At 43.0% G+C, this 23,807-nt stretch overlaps 1 protein-coding gene across 5 annotated transcripts in view; it reads left to right on the top strand.

Moving 5' to 3' along the window:
• The window catches only part of Dtna (dystrobrevin alpha), a 291,349-nt gene extending 268,146 nt beyond the window's left edge, over window positions 1-23,203 (top strand). For 3 of the 5 annotated variants that reach the window (XM_017803349.2, XM_017803352.2, XM_017803353.2), the window contains 6 exons: window positions 2,987-3,146; window positions 6,700-6,789; window positions 9,496-9,664; window positions 14,351-14,483; window positions 16,573-16,621; window positions 19,387-22,337. In XM_017803349.2, the coding sequence (XP_017658838.1) occupies window positions 2,987-3,146; window positions 6,700-6,789; window positions 9,496-9,664; window positions 14,351-14,483; window positions 16,573-16,590 (570 nt within the window). In that variant the 3' untranslated portion in view covers window positions 16,591-16,621; window positions 19,387-22,337. Of the gene's footprint in view, window positions 1-2,986; window positions 3,147-6,699; window positions 6,790-9,495; window positions 9,665-14,350; window positions 14,484-16,572; window positions 16,622-19,386 lie in introns of all 5 variants that reach the window. The other 2 variants (XM_017803350.2, XM_017803351.2) reach the window with 1 other exon arrangement.
• The last annotated feature ends 604 nt before the right edge of the window (window positions 23,204-23,807 follow it).

The raw sequence follows: 23,807 nt of genomic DNA, 5'->3' as shown, positions 1-23,807 counted from the left end.
CCATAATCTTCTGTCCCCTTCACTTCCCACCACCAGTCCCCACGCCCTTCTCTTGGTGATGAGAACAGATAAGTCACATCCAGGAGTGCTATCTATAGCCCTGCCTTAAAAATGGTGCACAGGAGGGGTGGTCAGAGCAAAGAAATCCTCAGGGCACCTGACTGACATCTTGTCTCTCTGAGGGACACCCTACTAACCATGGTTCATCAGGAGTTCTGCAGCCTGGGATACTCAGTCCCTGGTCTCCACCTCCTCAGAACAATCCTTTTCACTCTCAGAGCCCTGGGATCCACAACTGCACATTTAGATGGATGGTGCCCACTTCACAGATCATGTGGAGCGGTCAGCTGGACTGCATATAAAACTGTGTGGGCAGGATTAAGTGCAAGTCCAAGATGACGTTGTTTATCATTGGTGTGAGAACCTGGGGTGCACTGGTAGCTCAGAGGCAGAAGGTTTGTAAGTAATGGGACTGAGCAGCGTTTCTTGGGAAACCCAGGGCCCTCCTTGAGCAGGCTGAGGAAAGCAGGCTTCAAAGCATCACCACCCAGCCGACTTTTCTTCCCTGAGCCTGGACAGATCATTACAAGGTACTGCTGTGATGTAAGAATGGAGCCCTCAGCCCACTGGGCACCACATGTGTTCTGTGCTCTGCTCTGTTTTGCTTTGTTTTGGGGTTCTGCTAACTTTTTAGATGTAATAATAATTTGTGATGCTGAGCCTCCAAGAGCTAACAGCATGGAGTTTTACCAGAATGGTGTGTGTGTGTGTGTGTGTGTGTGTGTGTATGTATGTATGTATGTATGTGTGTATTTAACTTCAAGCAGCCAAAGCAAGGATCTAAATAGAATATTCCAGAGTGGTGTTTTCCTGCTGCAAGTCTAGGAGTGTGAATAGGTAGGCAATGGGCCAGGCTCAGCACGGCTGGCAGAGCCGATGGACTAGGACGAACCTGATATAGTCCCGAGCTGGCTGTGCATGTACTCCAGGGACCCCTGCATGTTTTTATAGGCATGTTGAGTGTCTGCCTTTTCTTTAAAAGTCAAGGTGTGGAGACTGGAGAGATGGCTCAGAGGTTAAGAGCACCACTGGCTGCTCTTGCACAGGACTCTGGTTTGGTTCCCAGCACCCACATGGTGGCTAAGAACCACCTGTAACTCCAGGGGATTCAACGCCCTCTCTGACCTCCATGGGCAATGCACGACATGGGTGCACTTACATACATGCAGGCAATACACTCATATACATAAAATAAAAATATAAAATAAATTTAAAAGTCAAGGCATAACAGTCTCAGCAAGGTTTCATACTACAAATTTTAATGCAGAAATAAAGGTGCTTTTCTTTTTTCTCCTTTTTCCTTTACTCCTTTTTAAATCCTGCTGCTCTTACTGTCCTCCCAAACTACAACTTTTCTCATAGGCTAAGAGACAGGTGTTTCCCTCAGGAAAAAGTAACTAAAAACTAGAGGCTAAGAACTTGGAAATCAAAACCACAGCAAAATAGCACCTCTTTCCAGAGAAGATGGCTGTTATAAAAAAAGGCAAAAGCCAACAAGTGCGGGCAAGGACGTTGAGCAAAGCCAACACCTGCACACAGCCAATGGGCATATAAATTAGTACAGCCTTTGTAGAAGACAGTAAGCTAGAACTGCCCTGTGACCCAGCAACACCACTGCTAGTGAGTTATCCGAAGAAGAGACTTCTGCACACCTGTGCTGATTACAACACTGTTGGCAGTGGCCAAAGGATGGAAAGTATTGATCAGCTCATGAATGGATAAAGGAAATGCAACATATATGTGTATTCATGTATGCAAATATACACATATATGTGAATGTGATTCACTAAAGAAATAAAATTGTATCATCACAACAGGGAAGAACTGCAGATCACAGAGTGAGTGAATTAAGTGAGGCATAGAAAAAGCAAGCCACACATGGTCCATTCGTGTGCGGGACACTGGGGCTACAGGAAGACCCTGTCTCAAAAAGACGGGAAAAAAAAAAAGTTGATCTCAAAGAAATAGAAGACAGAACGGCCATTAGCAGAAGCTGGGAAAACTAGGGCAAAGGGAACGATGGGAAAGGTTGAAGGTTGATCAGTGGCCACTGAGATGCAGCAAGACAGGACTCAGAATCTCTAGCTGCTATTGCGAAGTAGGAGGGCTGTGGATAGCAAGCCCTGTGCATGCCAGAAAGCTAAAAGCAAGCATTCGGAATGTTCTCATCATACACAAATGATAGATGTTTGATGATATAGATATGTTTATCTGGATTTAAATGTAAATGTGTACATATATATACACACACATATATATATCATGTGATCCCATTAGTATGTACAGTTTTAATATGCCAGTTAAGAATAAGCTGATTAATGAGAAAAAAGACACTAAGATTCTTTTTCTTCCTCCCCATCCCAATCACTGAGTCACAGAGTAATTTCACAGTCAGCTGTTACTGTAAAGCAGATCTTAAGCAACTTATGTCTCACTAAAATAATTTGAGACAATAGACAATATTGCAAGACGTGACTTAAAGTGTGAATTATTCTCTAAAGGCAATGCCAAGATAAGTTGGGGAGTAAATGTATAGTGTCTAAGCTGAATCGTCTTCTAGTTTTTACTTAAAACTTTCTCCTTTGTGTCTTTTTATTCTATACAGGACTTCTTTCAAGGAGAAAATATATCCACCTTGCCCTTATCTCTGTTTAACAACAGCTGCGTTGTAAGGACGAAGATGTCATACAGTGTAGAACAGCGCTGCCCTAATATTCTTAGCTTTCAATATTGAACACAGATTTCAGATCATATATAATAGCTTCCTAAGTTATCTACACCTGCAACTTGGGTTTAGGCTGGCCTCTTCGAACTCTTAGGAGTTCTTCCTGTTTTTGGAAGGTCTTTATCATCGGTTTTTAACTGGACCCGAGGCTTACAGCCTCTTCTTGTGAAAGCAAATTAATGAAGCTTCTTATCTCTGCAGACCCAGGGGGCAGGCTCTCCCCGCTCCTCCCCCAGCCACACCATCAGCAGGCCCATCCCCATGCCCATCCGATCAGCGTCTGCCTGCTCCACACCAACGCACACCCCTCAGGACTCCCTCACTGGGGTTGGGGGAGATGTTCAAGAGGCATTTGCACAAAGTAAGTGCTTTCTTTTGTGTGTGCACTGCTTGTACATTGCAAATAGTTCGCCAAGAGCCACTGAGTGGTAGAGCATCAAGTCTTTAGAGTTGTGTGTGCACACTCACTCGAACGGGCGTTCAATGTTTTGGCTTCTCGGGCCACTTTGTCATCTACAAAATTCACACTTGAGATATGCACGGCCAAGTTCAAAAAAATACCCTCATAATGTTTAAGTAAGTTTGCAATTTTGTTTTGTGCCACATTCATAGCTATCCTGGCCTGCATGTGGCTCCAGGTTATGGGTTGGACACCCCACTAGGGCGTCCTATGGCTTGTGTCAGAGCCTGGCCTGTGCATTTTAGAAAAACCTTATGTTGTTCTTTGCTTCACTATTCTGTCTTTTTAGGCTTCCACTCGCTCTCCCAATTTTAGTAAACTTTTACTTTTCAAGGCACAACTCTTTAAAATGTTTCCATGAAAATATTATGAATGTCGTACATTATGATACTTGTGATGCATGTCTTTTCTTCACATTACATCAAAGTCAAGATTGAGATTAAATAATCCTAGGTTTTTAGCTCTGGGGTGATGGAGGACATACAGTCATTTTATAGATTTCTCATTGAGCTTCCCTAAAGAGTTGCATCAGGGCGCTGGAGAGATGACTCGGCCACTAAGAGCACTGGCTGGACCTGGGTTTGGTTCCCAGCATCCACATGGTGACTAACAACCATCTGTCCATAACTCCAGTTCCAGGAAATCCAACACCCTCTTCTGACCTCTGCAGGCATTGCATGACACAGGTGCACTTAAATGCATGCAGGCAATACACTCATATACATAAAATAAAAATAACAAATAAAATGTTTTTTCAAAACGTTTCATTAGGGCTTCTGTCGTTCAAAGCTACAAGGTCTGCAAAAGAGAGTCAAAAAGGATGAAGAGTCAGCCTTCTCCACAGAGGAACACTGGCTCAGTTTCTTTTCCTGTTGCTGTGATGAAATATTCTGGCAAAAGAAACTTAGGAGAGAGAGCATTTATTTTAGCTCGCAGTTCAAAGCACAGTCCATCCTGGTGAGGAAGTCCAGGAAGCAGGACTGAAGCAGCTGCTCACTCACATCCTCAATCACAAGGGAGGGGGAAAGGGAGGCTCACTGACTGTGGTATTTCCCTCTCTCCATTTTATACAGTCTAGGGTTCCCTGCCCAGGGACTGGTCCCAACCACAATTACGATGACTCTTCCACATCAATTAACGTAATCAAGATCATTTCTCACAAACATTCTCTGAGGCTAACTCTAACCTTGATAATACCTCACAAACAAGAGGCCCATCACTCAGGCGATCCTAGATCCTGGCAAGTTGACATTAACAGTAACCAGCATTGCATCCCAAACCAAGTAACGTAAAACCTGCTCTTTCCATCAGTTTACAAGTTTACAGATAGTAAGAAACACTGTTCTCCTATACCCCTCCAATCAGAACAATTTCACCACTAGACGTGACTGGTGCTAATGCGTACGTCGGTCTTGAGTTTTGCTTATGCATGAATAGCTATGTTCATGTGTGTGTATACTTTATAGACTTCTTTTTCCACAAAAAATCAGGTCCTATGCTGCACCTTGATCTGCAATTTACATTTTCTTTAAATTAGAAATACATTACTAAGATCCTTCCAAGTCCTTGTTTGGCTCTAAGTTTTAAAGCAAAGGGGAATGTAAACAAAAAACAGAAACCAAACGATAGATGTGGTGAAACTGTCTCTATATGTGGCAATCAAATTTCCTAACTTCAGCTACACATGAAAATGTAGCAATCGGGGGCTGGAGAGGTGACTCAGTGGTTAAAACACTGGCCGCTCTTGGAGAGGGCCTGTGTTCAGTCTCCAGCACCCACACAGCAGCTCACAACCTCCTGTAACTCCAGTTCCAGGGGTTCTGATCCCCTCACCTGGCCTCTGTGAGCATTGCATGCTCATAGCACATTTACAGACATGCAGGCAAGACACTCATACATGTAAAATAAAAATAGATACATCCTTTTTTAATGTAGAAATTAGTAGGAAAAAGACATCCCCCAAACAAAAAGAGGTGACAAACAGAAGTAATATAAATTGTCCATAAAAATAAGAAGAGATGTTCAGCCTCACAAGTGATTGTAGAAACACAAATTTTAGAGTATCATCATTTGCCTAGCATATTTTTAAATGAATTTTTACAGCAATCATATCTAACGATAAGAGTGTATGGAACCAGCCCTATAATCTATCATGTACTGAGAAAACATCTGAATACATTTTAATGGGCAAACTGTTTTCTGTTATAATGAAAAACAGGGGATCCATATCAGGGCTCTTTCTTCTAAGCACTGAATCTCCATCAAGAGCTAGTTATGAATCTCACAGAATAGCTTTCTCTTAAAATTTTTGCAATAAGAAAGTGCCCCTGTTTTAAATAAAAATTTAAAGACCCTACAGTCTTTTAAATCAAGGTGTGCTTTTGGTTATGGCTGATATATTTACTTAGCCTCTTTGATTTTCTTTTGTAATATTTTATTTTATGTGTATGAGTGTATTTCAAACCCAGGTCCTCTGCAAGAGCAGTCAGTGCTCTTAACCGCCAAGTCATCTCTCCAGTCCCCCCACCCCGTCTCACTGATTGTCTAATTTAAATATTTTAATTATTGTACTCGCCTACCACTGCCTTCTGAGAAATGACAATGGTGTGACCTAAAGGCAGCCCCGCACCCACAAGACATTCGTGCTATGTACTTTTGTTTGTAAGTGATACTGCTGGAATCTTGAATCCTTTCTTCCAAAGATATTATAGTAAATAATGTGCTCTTTCACCTCCACCTCACCCACTCCCAAGCCCACAAATAACCATTTAACCCTCAGTATGCCGATAGGTAAGCATAATCTTTCTCTCCCATGGTATGCCAGCACAGTTTAAGTCCAGGTTAGGCTACCAGACGTGCATCTGCCCAATGTTGCAAGAGCAAGAATCTTGCCCCTTCCCCACCCTCTGGGAGCATTCAGTACATAGTGTCCCATCCTCAAAAGGTACCTGTTCTGGTAAGGAGGGCTCAGGAAGCCCTGATTGGGAGACAGAGTCTGTGCTGGCAGAGACCCAGGCCTGATCCAGTGTGCACAGTCACTAACTATGGCTGCTATCATAAGAGCTACTTGGAAGGTGCAGCTGTCCTAGAAAACCATACTTTTCATCTGTGTGGATTGTCCTCAGTAGGATGACCAACCTGCTGATTCACCCAGGAGCATATCAGCTTGTGCCAGTCCACCCAGCTGTATTAATAATGATCACTTTCTTTTTCAAATCTTCCAAATATGAATAATAAATTCTGTGAGTCTCTGTCATCCTCCGTGTCTTCTTTTATCAGAGGCCAGTGCAATTTTCTTTTTCATTCAGTAAAGAACCAATGCACTTCTGGAAAAAGAAGTCTTAAAAATGTTCTTGCTGTACGTTATCAGTAGCGATGAGGGACAAATGGCACAAAGACTGGGGGTAAAGGGAAGTCTGTGAAGTTTTAAATGATAATTACATCTTCATTGAAGGTTCAAGAAGAAATTTAAGGAATGACTTGCTAGTAGCTGCAGATTCCATCACTAACACCATGTCCTCGCTGGTGAAAGAGCTGAATTCAGGTGAGTCCCTGGTGCCCTCTCGCTTGCGTGCTTTCCACAGAAGGATCCGTAGGGCTAGGGGCCTCTTTTGGGGACCTCATTGTTGTCAAATATAAAAGGCTATTTTAACATTTTTTTAAAGATTTTTGAATTTGTGTGTATGTGTATGTGTCTGCACACGCGTATGTCTGCACATTTTGGGGCAGGGGGACACATGTGCCTGTGTATAAATTTCATGTGCAAGGAGTAGGCAAGGGGACAGCAGACCCCTTGGAGCTGTAGTTACAGCATTTTTAAAAGATTTATTTTATGTGTATGTATGTGTACGTGTATGTGGGTACCAGCAAGACCAGAAAAGGATGTTGTGTCTCCTGGAGCTGGAGCTATAGGTGGTTGTAAGCCACCTGACATGGGTGCTGGGAACCGAACCTGGGTTCTTTTTTTTAAATATTTTATTTATTAGTTTTATTTTATGCATATGAGTGTATCGCCTGCATGTATGTGAGTGCACCCATGTTGTGCAATGCCACGGAGGTCAGAAGAGGGCTTCGGATTCCCCTGGAACTGGAGTTAAGGACGGTTCGTAGCTGCCATATGGGTGCTGGGAATCGAACCCAGGTCCTCTGCAAGCACAGTCAGTGCTCTTAACTGCTGAGCCATCTCTTCAGCCCTGAGTTACGGGCATTTGAAGGGCATTTGTTACATGGGTGCTGGGATCCAAACTTTAGTCCTCATGTTATGCAGAAAATACTCTTAACTGCTGAGCCACCTCTCCAGCCCCCTAAAAGGATATTTTTAAAGTCTATACAAAGGCCAGGTGCAGAAGCACACACTTGTAATCTCAGCACTTGGGAGATTAAGGTAAGAGAGACTCAAACAAAGGCCTATGTGATAATTTGTTAATATATTTATATTTTTGGCAGTGTTGATATTCTGTTTGTTAGGATGCTAATCATGCATACTCAATGCAGAACATTTCCAAAATTAATATGTGATTAAATAAAGAATATTTTTAACTGACCTATAATCCCCAAATCCACATAATCTAGTATCCAGAGACTGAAGCTGTTTTGTAAACGCAACTGTTTTATTTTCACTCTGTTGATCTGGAGGCATGAGCATTTGAATGAGGCTAAAGTGGAACTTGTCATTGCAGTATATCCAAAGAGACTTTTCCCAGAAGCTAACACAAAATGGCACAAGGCTCTTCAGCCCTTGTAATGCACAGCTTTTAAAACCCGAGCAACATGAATGTGCAAGCGAGTATCTTTCATTCCACACTGCTGCTGTGTCAGAGCTCATTTTAAACTCATAAATTCCTACTAAACTTAACTTGTCCTCTCTCTTCATGGGACGCATTTGTTCACAAGTATCTCAGGAAGGAGAAACGGGAAAATCTGAAGTGGAACTCAGGCCTATCGGTTTCCCTCATGCTCAATATAAACAATTGTTTCTAGACACAGTCTTCTCACAACTTCGTCTCCAAATATTGCCCATGTGACGGTGCCTTTTGTACGCTCTGAACTTGAGTTGCCTACAAGACACTGGGTTGTGGCGCACAGAAGGAGCCAGGGGGTAGGAATGAATGTTTTAACACCAAAACAAGAAATAGATGGCGCTCTGAGAAAGGGCGGTATTTTCAAAGGAAAACCTTACCACTTACTGACACATCTCCATCCGTTCCTTCAGACAGACCTTGCAAGACTTTTTCCTGGCAGGGCTATGGGTCCTCTCCAGTCACCAGATGCACATGCTGTACACATGCAGTACACATGCATACATTCAGCCTAACGCTCATACACATAAAATAAAAATTAATGAGTCTTTTTGTTAAAAGGATGACCAAACAGAATAAAATGACATCATGATTAACAGTACTTAGCAACTGCCCATAATTAAAAGACTGTTTTTACTGAGGAAATCTCAGACTTCATTTATGTTCCTAATTCCTTTACATACTAAGTGACCATAATATTTTAGGTTTTAATTAAATTAAAGTAATTATTAAAGTAATATTAAGCAATAAATTATAAAATTTATGAGTAATAGTGAACAAAAGTTGCAATTTTAATGAAGACTTTTATAGAAGAAAAAGTAGATGTTTTCAGAAGTCTGTTAGTAAAACGCAAAAAGTCCTCGGGATGTTTCTGAGTTAGAAAAGGAAATGTTGGGGCCAGAGAGATGGCTCAGTGGGTAAAAGGCAGGTGACACAGGGCAGGAAGACCAGCTCTATCAGGTTGTCTCCTGACCTCCACACCCACACTGTGGCATACACATACATGCAACTCACATACACACACACACTACACATTCACACATACCGCACACATTCACATGTACACATACACGCATATGTGCACACAGCAAGCACAGCACACATAAACATACAAATACAGCACACACAAATAATAGAGACAAAGATTTGTTGTCACTATCTTTAATTACATGTATATGCATGTGTCTGTGTATGGGTTCATGTGAGTGCTGGAGGTGTTGGATATCCCGGAACTGGAGTTTCAGGCAGGTGTGAGCCATCCAGCGCGCATGATGAGAACCAAACTCTCATCCTCTACTAGAGCAGCAAGTGCTCTTAACCTCTATGTCTCCATCCCCAAATAAATAAATATTTAAAACGGAGGACGGGCTGAACCCTGCACTGTTTTACGGTAATTCGTACCAGTCATAACCTCCCTAACGAGCCGCTCTTTCTTCTATTGCACCCGTAAGAGGTGGCGAGCGAAACCGAAAGTAACGTGGATTCTGAATTTTCGAGGACTCAGTTTGAGGATCTGGTTCCATCACCAACTTCTGAAAAGGCTTTTCTAGCACAAATCCACGCCCGAAAACCCGGGTACATTCACGGTGCAGCAACTACAAGCACCACGCACAGCGACGCGTGAGTATGTTGTTCTTGGTGGTATTTTCTATGCACAAGAGAAGTTTTTAGGAAGTCTTCTGTGAGACTGAGTCCAGCCTGATCTACATAGTAAGTTCCAGACCAGGTGGGGCTACCGGGAACCTGTCTCAGAAAAGAAAAAAAGAAAAAAAGTAGTGCAGTTTCCCTTTCTGCCAGAAGAGGCACAAGAGTGCTGCGTTTAAACAGTATTGGGGCTCCTCCTCCTAAACTACTCTCCAGAGACTGTCAATAACCTAAAACAACCAGTGCTTATTGAGAGCCTGGGTCACCCAGGGCACATGGTGTAGACGCCCCTCAAATTACAATGAAGACATATTCCAATAAACTGTGTAAGTCGAAAACACATCTACTACACGGAGACAGCACATCTGCTCTCAGCAGCATCACACGTTGTACATAGGGTACCAGACTACTGCTCTTCTAACCCGTCCAACTGAGCCAGAGATGCAACTTGCTGCTGCCACCAAATCACAACATGATCTCATACACATATTGCTACCCTGGGGGAAAATCTGAATTCAAATCACAATGTTCAGTTTCCAGTAAATGTAATAATTGTTTTTCTATCATGGTAAAACTGGAAACCAAGCCCTTCTAGTTATGAATCATTTGTAGTATTTTTTTAAAGAGTTTCTTCTAGAACACAAAAGTTAGTTCCAGAAATAAGCCATCTTGTCTTTATAATTTACTGCCTTTGCAGTTAGAGGACACCCACAATGCTGGAAAGGCCTCTGTACAAAATGGGCATAAACAACATTCAGACAAGCATTTGGAGAGAAATCAGTAGATATATGAAATCTCTTTATAAAGAAACCCAGTTTGATTAATTTGTTAAAAATGAACAAAGCTGACCTTCAGAAACTTTGGGTAAAGGGTTTTGTCACAAACACCTGGGAATTCTTTTCCTGTCTGGATAGAAATTGTTGATGGGCAAGGCAGCTCCCTCAGCGTACACAGCCCACAGTTCTCGAGGCTCACATGCCGGGCTCCCTATTTCAGAAACTTAGAGCTCTAAGCCTAGGGGACTAGAGGCACCATGCTTTCAAAGTTAACTCTGGGCTTAACGTGCCAACACTCAGGGGCTATAGCTACAGCTCCTGAGCTTTGAATGGCAGGGCTTCAGCTGTTTGATGCTTGACATCTCTCTCCAGTCTTGGCTCCCTCAGCTCTTCACGCTGCTCATCTCCCACGTGCTTCCCCACTGTCCATTGCCTCCCACCACATGCTCCACCACATGCTCTGCTCTAGCTCCACACAGATGCTACCCTTGGGCAGTCTCTGGCGCTCTTCTGCTGCCTCCTAAGCCCACCGTTTTGAGCATCAAGGGCCTCAGCTTCTCAAAGTCTTCACCCTCCTCCTCACCCCTGCTACCTCTGCAGCACAGAACTCTTAGTGCAACCAGCTCAGCCAAGTGTCCCGGCAGCGATGAGGCCACAAGGAGGCAAAAGACCATTCGGTAAAAGCATTTATTGAGATAATGCCCAGGAGAGAAGTCTCTCAGATGAACTTGACAAGGAGACCGACCATATCTAGAAAAGGGGCATGGTACCCTTGCATACAGATTATAATTTGTAATTCCACCAATCAGTTTTGCAAGTGTATGGCTTCCAGTTCTACCAATAATGAGCCAGATGGATGGATGGATGGATTGATGGATGGATGGGTGGATAGGTAGGTAGACAGGTAGACAGAAGATGATAGATAGACAGATAGATAGATAGATAGATAGATAGATAGATGATAGATTTTATAGATGATAGATAGATGATAGATGATGATAGATGATAGATGATGATGATAGATAGATAGATAGATAGATAGATAGATAGATAGATAGATAGATGGATGGATGATAGATAGATGCTCATATTGCACCGATCATGGGCTTTTTGTTGAGTCACTCAGCAGTTGTCCCCTTCCTTGCATCCTAAGTGAGGACAGCTACAAATAGAGCAAGATCATTTAGTGTTACTGAGTTCTAATGTTACTAGAGTTCACTGAGGCTTGTCTTGCCTAGAATGGAATGGAATCTTCCCAAGCCAGTGCAGGCTGCTTGGAGTAGTCGTGGCTGGAGTAAGGTCTCCTGAAACAGACACTATGGTATTCGCAGCAACAGTGAATGCAGCTGCCTTTGGCAGCTACAGTGGAGTTGCTTCAGAGTGATCATGGAGTGTTCAAAATGGGCAGACTTCCCTACCTGCAGTCCGGTCAGTTGTCAGAGAAGAGGCTGCTGGGCCAACAGCTCCCTCAAGGCAGCCAGTGATAAGAAGAGCCTATCAGCTGTTGTTCAAAATATCAAACAGCCTGATCATAACAGTTTTGCTCAGTCATAGGAAAAAATTAAAAGTTGCTCACAATAAAACCTAGGTATTAACATTCTTAGCAGTATTCAACAATGCATCGCTCTTAGCTATGTACCTTTATGGAGAGTGTGTCCAATGGCTCTGCCTCATTTTAGGTTTCTGTAGCTTGGTTGAAGCCAGCAGAATCAGTAATGTTCCCCCCGGACTTGCTGTGACCCTGGGTCAGCTCTGAGTCATCAGCAGAGGAAGTCGGTGGGCAAAACTAGGACCCAGCTGCAGAGCCCAGCTTGGGAAGGAACAGTGTAAATAGAAGGCAGAGGAGAAGTGAGGTTCTGGGGGCCAGAGTTATGAGAAATGTGGCTGAGGGATAGGAAAGAGGGGTGCTGAGCACTAAAACATGACAAAATGATGATGCTTAATGTGAAAAGTACTTCAGACTAGTCTACAAAAATAAACGGGCTGTTTAAATACCCAGCAAAGAAACTAAGCAGAAGCCCTTCTGGTGTTTTGGCTCTTGTTCCTCAGAGTAGTAAAAGACCCACAGTAACGGACTTACAGAGTCCTGGTTTGAAAGCCAGCTGTGAATAGCGGTCCTCTAAGAGCCTAAGAGCAGAACAGAGCAGTTACAACATAATTTAACCTGCACGTGTGGCTGGTTCTAATTTTGTTTTCTTGTCCTTCTAAAGTTCTGAATTCTTTGATTTGCTATTCAAAATGGTGAATTAACATCTATCTTGTCTAGTAAATACACATCTAGTTGGCTTTTTATTATTATATATTTTCATATTAGTAGCTACCTAACATTACTTATCCCAGTCCTAAAATACGAGATTATTGAAGTCCTCTCCATCCCAACCTGTTGTTCTTTGGATCCCAGGGACCAGGACCAGCTTTCAGCAAATAATTTAGTAGTTGAAAAGGGAGAGTTGGGGCTGGAGAGATGGCTCAGCAGTTAAGAACACTGGTTGTTCTTGCAGAAGACTTGGGTTCAAATCCCAGCACCCACATGGCAACTAACAACTGTCTGTAACTCCAGTCCCAGGGGATCTTACAGCCTCTTCTGACCTCCTTGGGCATTGCATGACATGGGTGCACTTACCTACATGCAGGCAATACACACATACACATAAAATAAAAATAATAAATATTTTTTTAAAGAAAAGGGAGAGTTTACAGAGAGGTCTTACAGACCCCTTTAGGCTGGCTCCAACTGCCCCCAAAATAGTATATCCCACAGATAAGCACAAACAATGACATTTAATGTCCAACTCAAAAACTTCTCCTTAGCTGATCTTTTCATTTTATGGGATGTTTTAATACCTATACTGTCTAAAAATGTGCTATTTTTTACTACTGAGAATACTGTAGTCTTACGACTTTAGTGGTAAATCTATGTTCAGCCCATAAAGTCCTTTACACAGTTACACATTCTGAGGTGAACAGATGGAGGAAAAGTCTCACATTAGTGAGTAAAGTCATTCTTATCTCTTTATTTTATAATGGAATTAGACAATATGAATGGATTTTTCAGATTCAGGACTGGTAAAAATTTGTAAGATCAAGAGCTATGTGTGTGATAAGTCCTGTAAAAATAAAATGTGTATGTCAACATAAAGAAAATTAAGTCATGAACAAATTTCCTTTAAGAATTATTTCACTAGGAGCTGGAGAGATGGCTCAGCGGTCAAGAGCGCTGACTGCTCTTGCAGAGGACCCGGGTTCAATTCCCAGCACCCACATGGTGGCTACAAACCATCCTTAACTCCAGTTCCAGGGGAATCCGAAGCCCTCTTCTGACCTCTGTGGCATTGTACGACATGGGTGCACTCACATACATGCAGGGAATACACTCATACACGTAAAATAAAAATCATAAATTTAAAAAATTATTTCACTAGAGGGCTCACTCTCCTTTTGAATTCTATTTTAAAAGAACTCTCATGTCAGGAAACTGTATATTTCCTGAAAAGATAAATTTGCCTTTTTTAAGATTGTAAAAGATTTAAAGAGCTAACTATTCCTATAAGCCCTATAAAAACATAAATCACCAATGACTTCCAGACTGCATAGGGAAAGGTTGTATGAAAACATCTTGATCAGGTAGTTCTTCAAACTTCAGGCTTTTTAGAAAGTTTTCCTTTAGGTCAGAGAAGACAGGAAGTAAACAGGAAGGTTAAGGGGAAAAGCATAGAGAACACAACCACAGCCAGCACAGGAGCGCCACTCGGTCTTCTCTCTCGGGACTTAACTCCAGGAAGGCTAAGGGGAAAAGCATAGAGAACACAACCACAGCCAGCACAGGAGCGCCACTCGGTCTTCTCTCTCAGGACTTACTCCAAAAATGTCTGCGCTTCATTCCCAGAGTTACAGAAGATGGGGACCCCTATGTCCAGCCTGAGGATGAACCCTATGAGAACGACTCTGTCCGCCAGCTGGAGAATGAGTTGAAGATGGAGGAGTACCTGAAGCAGAAGCTGCAGGACGAGGCCTACCAGGTACAGCTGGCGCCCGGCACCTACCTGCCTCCACCGTCCCCAGGAACTGGGTCTTTCCCATCCCTGGTGAATTCAGTGCTTCCCCTTCCTTTCCATCCCTCCTCTTCCAGAACACTCTGGTGGTACTCCTCAGTCCGTGTGTTCCAGACAGTAACATCTCAAATGTAACTTGTAGCTGTCTCTTCTTCCAAATTCTGACCTGGAAGGTGAAAAGGGCCGGTGACTAACAGTCCAAACTCCTCCAGGGTCACTAGGAAAGATGCCTTTTCTCATAAGTTTAAAAAACAGGCGTCTAGGGAGATGGCTCAGTGGATAAAGCATTTGTGAGCAAACGTGAAAACTGGAGTTGGGGTTCCCAGAATCCATGTAAGTGCAGGTGGGTATGGGAGCCCAGCCTGTAATCCCAACACTCTGAAGGAAAAGATCCCTGAAGCAAGCCGGTGAGCCAGACTAACTGAATCAGTGAGCTCCGTGTTCCATTAAGAGAGCCTATCTCAATGAATAAGGTGGAAAGTAATAGAGGGAGGCTCCTGACATCGACTGCACACACATGCATACACCTGCACACACACGTGTGCTCACACAGAGACACACATGCATACATGCACACATGCACAGCACACACACACACATGCTCAAGCAAAAATGGAAACTCATGTATAAAATTACCAAGTTAACAAATAATAAGGATGGAAAGAACACGGCCCAGGAAGAAGGAGCAGGTACCATTATACTTCCTCTCGAGGTATGGTCTCTGCCTTCCTCATTACCAAACATAAGTAGGCTGATGGCAAAACCTAACACAATATTGGGGAAACTGCCCGCTCTTGTTCAGCAAGGTGCAGATGGACAGACATCGAGTCAGGCTGGAGTGTTCTAAGCCATCCGAGAATTCAAACACCGTAGCTCATGCAATCAAGAGCAAATGCAATTACTGGCTCTTCCCCAAAGCAATACGTTTGCCCCATGGGGGAAGCTGCCTGCTTTTCCACAGGTGTATTAATAAGCACTGAGAGTTCGGGGCGAGGATGTTTGTCGGGCAGAGACCAGCTGGTCTTTCCCCGCCCCATGGGTTACTGTTTTCCCATCAGACGTTTTGTCAAATGGCCACACAAGCTCTCTCTGCTGTCTTTGGTCACCGCTGGTTCTCTCTCACTCTGGCAGGGAAGGACAGACAAGCAGAGGGAGTGACCTGTCTCTGGCTTCTCTGATATTTATAGACTAAGCCTTGAAATACTTTCCCAAGAAGACTGTATCAAGAAAGTGAAGCCCATTTACCCCAACAATGAAAATAAAGTGTTGCTTAAAAATGACCCTTTAGCCTTTTCAGTTTAACCAAAACAGGATGCAACCAAAATGATACTTCCAGTCATATCAAAAAAAGAGAAAGAAAAAAAAAGTGGTGTGTAGAGCCATGTACCTATCTACAGAAATGGTCACTGATGGCAAAGGCTTGGAGAATGCCCGTTCTGTGGGACTTCTGCAACTCGTCCACAGGAACAAACCAGTTAGGCATCTCATGTAGCTCTGTCCATGGAGAGATGTGACCAGATCACTGATGTCCTGGTTGGTGCTGTTAAAGATGCCCATTCTGCCTTCCTCCAAGCTCGTATCAGTTTCTGGGTTTTAGTGTCAACAGTAACTGAAATTCTACAGGTTCTTTTTTTAATAGAAAGAAGCTTCTCCAGTCCATAACAAGTATTAGACTTTTTTAATGGGTTAGGAATTTAACCTTAATATGAGTGAAGAAGGGGGGAATTCTGTTGATGACATAAGATCTAGTTGGGGTTTTTCCATGCCCAGTAAATCTCCAGTTCCTTTCTCTCTCTTGCCTCCCCGTGTCTGATGGCAAGGGAGGGGCCCATGTGTCCTCATTCAAACGCACACCCTGGAGTGCCGCGGAGTGGTTTTCCTCGAATGCTGTGTGAGCTGACGGTAACTTGGTGGATCAGACTCTCTCTCTCTCTCTCTCTCTCTCTCTCTCTCTCTCTCTCTCTCTGCATGGCTTCCAGCCAAATAATTCACCAGCTTGACTGCATCACCAACTTGACATGTCACCTTTCTTGTTTGTGTCCTTTGTCACCCACAGGTCAGCTTGCAAGGTTGAATGCAATGTCCTTGTGTTACTCTCCTCTGAAGTAAGTACCTCTTGTTTGGGAGGAAGCATGAATACTGTCCGCTGAGTTCTGACAACTTGCAGCCTAAGTTCACAGTCCTTCTGATAGGTGTCTCTTTCTATCTGATGTGCCACATCCTCCTTCCCTGCTGCTATTAGAGAATTATCTACGACTGTACCGTTCATTGTAATCCAGTGGCAATTCCCCACTCATCCCTGGGAGTTGACTTTTTACTTTGTCGATAAGGGCACTTGACACAGAAGCTTTCATGGCACCTGAGATGCACCAGAAGCATTCTGTGGTCACATCACAAAATGGCGTCAAAGACCAAGCTACCTCAAGCATCCCTGGATGAGTCAGAACCTTAGTCCCCAAAGACCCAATGTGTGTACCTTAACAAGCGACAGCAAAATCAAGTATTCTTAAAGAAACAAATCAAAGGAAAAATTCTAAAGCCTTATGTCTTGGGGGTGACTAATTCAAACCAAACCCACTGTAGAGTTGAGTCGGATAGGAAGCTCATTTAAGATGTTCTTTGTGGCTCGTTGCCCTACTCTAAAAGTTTACCTAGCTGTAGGTCAAACTCCCAAGCAGCTTTTTCTTATTATAGAAAGAATAGTTCTTAACTGGCAGTTCACTCGAGTGTCATAACCTGAGGCTCGGACTTTGGATTCTGTCAGGCCCACCTTTAAGTATGGGTTTCACCAACATCTAGCAGCAGAATTTAGACAAATATTAAGCTTTTATTAGCTTCATTTCCTTCAGTACATCATACCTTCACACCTACCTCACACACAGGAGATGGGCCCTCTGTGTCAGCTGACACAGTGACAGGCTCTATGGGCAAGCACATGTACACCTGCCCTATCCTCCACACCCAACTCGGGACCCAGGAGCCGCTACAATGCTCACTTAAGTGTGTGGGAGTCACAGCACTCGGGACAGCTTTGTTGTCTCAGCTTTTATAAACAGGCCAGGACTCAGCTCCATGTAATGGTTGGAGAGACCATAGACTCCACTGTCCCATAGGTCTAGATGGTCTTTCTGACTCCAGCTCATGGCTACTAGCTGTCCCTTGTTACAATTCTAAATCAATGTACTTCCCACAGCTGTCTGACTGGCATGGCCAAAGGATTTGTATCTACTTTAATTATGTAATCCTTCCCAGCTGTGGACCCCGTAAGTCCAGTGTGCTGCCAATAATGAACTCTATCAAATTCACCTGCTATTTTTTTAAGTGGATACATACTTCTTCAGTGACATCTCAGTTAGTAATGAATGCACATAGGCTCAAACACTATGAACATCCTGTCTGTATCCTCAGGTTAAATAAAGCTAGTAAAATTGGAATGACAGCATCTACCACATAAGCTGTGAAGGGGGGCGTCTCACCAACCTCACTCTGCTGTGCCCCCTCGTATTTGAGAACGCAACATCACATGTTCTCCTAATTCACCATGGCTATACTGAAAGAAATTCCCAGGAGACGTTTATGAAACTATTTACCCCAGTTATAACAAACATAGTCCCTAAGGAACAGGCCTTTTCCTTTAATAGCATTTTCTTTCTTAGCTCCAGCAACTTACTCATTTTTGTCCTGTGTATTATTTAAACATTAGGGGCTATTTCATAGAAAAACATTTTTAGAGCCTAGTAAAATGGCCTTGATATAAACCTACATGAGACATTATATTGTTTTATTTTGGTACCTGAAAGCTAATTTTTTTGTGCCTTAAACATTCTTAGGCCATGTTTTAATCTTTTCTTGGAAATTTGGTAGTGAGAAATGGAACCATTGTGATTTCTGCTGTTCACAACATTGGAGACCGTGCCTAGTCTGCATTCCTCAGGAGGCTAAATATCAGCCCACCTGTTGCTAATTCAGCCAGCTAAGCAAAATCATTTAAACTCTGATAGAGTGCTATAAAAGTTATTTCACCTTTATAGCTACTGGTTTTTTACTGAGGCCAAGAAATACAATTGAAATTTTAGAATGTTTATCTAATTAATGGACTTTCTGACTATGCTGAAAGACCAAAGTTTAATCCCAAAATTCAGCCTCTCTTAACCAAGGGTCCTGAGTCAGGCAGTCACCAACACAGAGCCCTGTGTAGATGAAGGGCAGAATATGAGACCACAGAGACGTAGAAGGTGCATTTTCTGCTCGAGTTGGGCTAAAGGTGTATTTGGAATCAAACACACCCTTACTAACAGTGGAGAGAGTGGAGGGCCTAGTTTCTTGCTGTGCAGCAAAGCACCTCTGAAGAAATAGATGTCATAATAGAATTCAGCTTAGTGCCCTTCAGTATTTCATTTGACCTTTTAACATCTTTGAGTTATACCTTTTCCATCCTCGGTCCACATGAAACACAGCTCTCTTTGGCCAATAGCATCCTAACATCATAATTTGGGGGACTGGACCGAGGAAAGTGTTCTTTAAAACAAAATCACCACAGCATTCTGATAGTAAGTCATAGGCCTCACTGAACTCGTTGTCCAAAGAAAAACAGGCTTCTGCTTATGTGACTTTAACTCTCCATGAGTCTTGTGGGCAGCTTGGGAACCTCTTTAAAAAACTCCCTGCCCTCTCTTCCAGAAAATACACAGTGTCCAAGACATTTGTCCCTAGTTTTTGGATGAGCTACAGTGTGTGTGTGTGTGTGTGTGTGTGTGTGTGTGTGTGTGTGTGTGTGTGTATGTTTAAAATGGGGGATCCTAAGGGACTTAGCTGTAATTTAGAAACAGCTTTCATCTGTTAAAAAAAATTACACATTCCTTATTCCCAGGCAAGCTATAGTCAGACAGACGGTGACAGTACCATGAGAGCCGGTGATGGAGAGACCCATACAGAGGAGGAGACAGCAGCCTGGCAGGACCTCGCCGAGCGCGGAGCCACCACATCCACAGCTCCCGACAACCCCCACCCCTAAAGACGTGTTCTGATACCTGTAGTGCAGCTAACTTTTTGTTCTAAGATTTGTAGTTCATAGGTGTGTGTTTTAGAAGGGGGGCAGAGGGGCACAAGACTTCTGTTCCAAGCTAATTTATCAACTCCGTCTTCTGTAACATGGCTCCTCCCTGGTTCAAAACAAACATACACGGGTTGAAAACCTGCTGCTGTACACATGACAGTATTAACAAGCATCTTCAACCTTTGCACATGATATTGAACCTGTTCAGTTTACAGTGACACTACTAATACTGTTTGTAGCTGCAAGTTTGATTTCTGGATTCTTTGAGATTTTAGCAAAAACAGTTTATTATACACTTTACATTTTTTTTCCACAACAATAGGAAAAAAACAACCACTTACAATAGGATTTGGTTCCTGGGTGTATAGACTCAGAGCCCAGAAGCCAGGAAGGGTCATTGGCCTGCCCCTGACTCCAAGTCCCCATGACTTGAACCAAACACCAGGAATAATCTATTCTTGCAGACTTCTTTCCAACTTTAGGTTGTTTTCTTTCAAGACACTCTTAACGAGTCAGCCATAGACTTTACTGTAAATACTTTTTCCAAATATCATATTCAAAAACAGAGAAAGACAGCATTCAAATGATATAGAATCTAGTTTTTAAAATCAGCACAGATCTTCTTAACAACTGTGAACTATGTTTTGAAATACTCGTTACTAAAGCTGTTTATAAACCACAGGTGCCATAAGACCCCCAAATGGACTCCAGTTATCTGCGCTCTTCCACGGTCCTGCCCCTCACGTTGAACCCTTAGAAAGCATGTCTTACACGGCACTCTCCACTGACAAGTTCCTTCATCGGGTTGTCCCGAGGCCTTCAGCTTTAAATGTACAGGCTTAAAGTGCGCTTGCAAACGCTTGCTCCCCTTTTCTTTCTGAATGTTGATTGCCTTAGCTGGCCACCTGTCTTTCTCTGCATGCAACCTTGTGTGGTCATGTGAAAGGAGACAGGCTCCGCCACGTGCTGTTGGGATTTCACACTCAGTATGAAGCTGAAGTGTGAAAGAATGGTCAAAGACAAGAGAATAATGGTCAGTGGGTGGTCCTTCATGAGGCCCCTCAATAGAGAGACCTGGAAAGTTCTTTCCCCTTAACGATTCTGGGGAAAATAAAAAGTAATCATTTGTTTCAAGATCTGATACGGAAGGAAAAGAAAAAGCCAGGAGCATGTTGGTTATATTAAACTAGCAATCTCTCTGGAATTCCTTCTTTATTTCCTTTAAAAGAAAGACGAGAACCCACTGCAGAACAGGAGTCCTCAGAATGTGTCCCTCAGGCCACTATCAGCACCACCTAGAAAAGTCTTAGAATGCAGATTCCGAGAATATAACTCAAGCCCACTGAGTCAGATGCTCTGGGCTCTGGGCCTATCAATCCATCTCCTAATCAGCCTTGCTGGCAATTCTGATGCATGCTACAAGTTGAAAATTATTGTTCTATAGTAAAGTCACATAGTGAAATCTCTGAAAAAGGCCTTATCCAGGCTGGGGCAAAGTACTTGCCTAGAATGCAGGAAGGCATGAGTGCATATTCAACAGCTGTCTAAGCCGGGCATGGTGACACATGCCTGTGATCCCAGCACTCAGGAGATAGAGGCAGGAAGATCAGTTCAAGATCATCCTCAGTTGCATAGCAAGTTCAAGGCCAGCCTTGGATACAGGAGACCCTGTCTTGAAGGGAATAAAGGAGACTCATTCGTAATAAGTAAGAAAGGTTCTGAGTCGACCTCAACACTTCAGTGATTTAATTTTACTTACCAGACTGGCAAAATCTTACTCCTACCCACATACCTGGTCTATAGCTGGTGGGCAGTGGCTGAGAACCCACTTCCTGACCTCTGTGTCTGCAGAGGCCTATCAGGGACTCCCTCCTCTGCGTTTGGTCAGAAACCATCTCCTTGGCTGCCCTTTAGAACAAAATGACTAGGCTTGGGGATAGCAGAATGCTTGGTTGGCATCAGGAGAGGACCCCATGCTGTTCCTGGGCATCCTTCTCTCCAGAGAATCCGCCTCATACATGTCCCTGAGCATAGGCTAGCACCAAAGTCGCACAAGGGCACAGTTCTCTGATCTCTTTGCACAGGTAGATTCTGTTGCGGGTGTTGTTGGTGTGTCTTAATGCTCATCTCTCTTCCCCTGCCCCATCGTCTGTGAAGCCACACCTCTCTAGATGGTGCAGGTGGCCACTGGTGCCTCATACTCAGTACTGAAAACCACTACATCCCAGCTACCTACATTACTGTCAGCTCGAAATCAGAGCCAGGTAGTACTTAAACTCAGAACTCAGACCCTGCAAGTGGCCCCCAGCCACTGACTGGACTGAGCTGACCTATGTTGTCTCTTTGTGTTTCTACATCAAAACGTGTGTCTAAAGTTGGAACTGTTCTACTGAAAACCTTCCCCCTGGTCATCGCTTCCATTACCAACCAGCTCCATCAGAGTGTCGACTGTATCATACAAAGCCATTGCAAGGACTCTGGAAACTGCCGCCAATGACCTATTTCTCACTAACCAGCCGCCTTTTCTTTCTCTCAGCTCCACGTCAGCACTGAGACCAGACTCAAGCACCCCTGTCCTGTAACCGAGACAAAATGGCGTGTGTTGTTTTGGGGTTTTGTGATCATTGGTGGATTTCTTTCCTTGGCTCTCCAAATTTACTTTTGGGGTCTGTTCTAAGTGAAAACCCAGCAGGTTTCATCTGTCTTGTCCATTAGCTACAACTGTATCTCACAGAAACTGTTTCTTTCTTGTCCCACAATGAATTGCACGTCTATCTCCATCAGAGCTGATGGCCTATTAATGAGCACGGGCTAACAGAGCCAAGCCTCCCCCACAGCACCACAGTAACGGAGATGGTGAACTCTACTGAATAGGATTCAGGAATCAGTTGTGGTTGGTCAGGATGGAAGTCGGGGTAAGTTTGGTTGGTCAGAGGGAGATGTGCTGGAGATTGTAAAAATATGGATTCTCGGATAATCTACGATAAGGCAGGGAAGGTTCATCTGTAAGTAGTAATGTGAACTGAATTGCATTGAGTGTGGCCTTTGTTGTGATATATACTATGTATTTTCTTATATGCATGAGCCAGACTGTTGCAGCATAATTTAGCACTGGTGTCTGCTCTTGTTTTCACCGTCTTCATCCACCCTTATTCGTTCTTGGCTGTTAACTGTAGGTAGATCTTGTAAATATAGCAGCATTGGGTTGCTGTGTTCACTTTGGTTCAATTCCACACAAGGAACCGCAAAGAAGAACCCCACTGTGTCCTCAGAAAACAGGGCATTTTTACTTTGAACCTCCCCCAGAAAGGACAAAAATCAGAAGTATTCATTATATCTTGAGGCTACTAGAAGACATTTTAAATTATAACTACTGTAATTTGAACATTGAAACAATCAGTTCAGAAACACTAAAGATTTCACAATATTCATTGCTAACAGAACTACTACGGTATGATTTCTTTTGTATTGCTGTTAAGTATTGTTCTGTGTGGATGTGTGTGTGTATATGTGTGTATGTATGTATGTATGTGTGTGTGTTGGAACCTCCTGGGGACATGTTATATTTTGAAGTGATTAAACTATTTAATTGTGTGTCTATATTTTGGAATGGAATTATTTCTTCATTAAAATGTTTTTAAAAACACTATATCTTGTGTTTTTATTCCTTGGTTAAAGTGAATCTTTTTTAATATTTTACTTATTATTTTTATGTTTATGAGTGTATTGCCCACATGTATGTGAGTGCACCCATATTGTGCAATGCCGCAGAGGTCAGAAGAGGGCATCGGATACCCCTGGAACTGGAGTTAAGGATGGTTCTTAGCCGCCATGTGGGTGCTGGGAATCAAACCTAGGTCCTCTGCAAGAACAGTCAGTGCTCTTAACCGCTGAGCCATCTCTCCAGCCCCTAAAGTGAATCTTTATTAGAGCAGCAAAATGGAATCTGTTCAAAGAAGAAAGATGGGTTAGTTCCTGCTGCCTGGTACATGAGCTACTGATGGACTGCGAACAACTGAGGTAAATAGTTCACCTTCTCCTATTAAAAAATAATGAAAAACATGCCAAAACTTAAGATCTAAATGGTAGGGTCATAGGTGGTATTTTTAATGTAATCACCATGCCATTGTATTTTACCCAGGCTCCCTGCAGTAGATATTTACAGTAGGGTGGGTAGATAGATTTTTTAAAAGAAACCTGATTAAGTCTCCTTGATGTGCTCATAAGGCTTTTTT

The sequence above is a fragment of the Nannospalax galili genome, unplaced genomic scaffold, assembly GCF_000622305.1.
Source record: "Nannospalax galili isolate Female #2095 unplaced genomic scaffold, S.galili_v1.0 scaffold147, whole genome shotgun sequence".
NCBI lineage: Eukaryota > Metazoa > Chordata > Mammalia > Rodentia > Spalacidae > Nannospalax > Nannospalax galili.
This window is presented reverse-complemented; position numbering and strand designations above follow the sequence as displayed.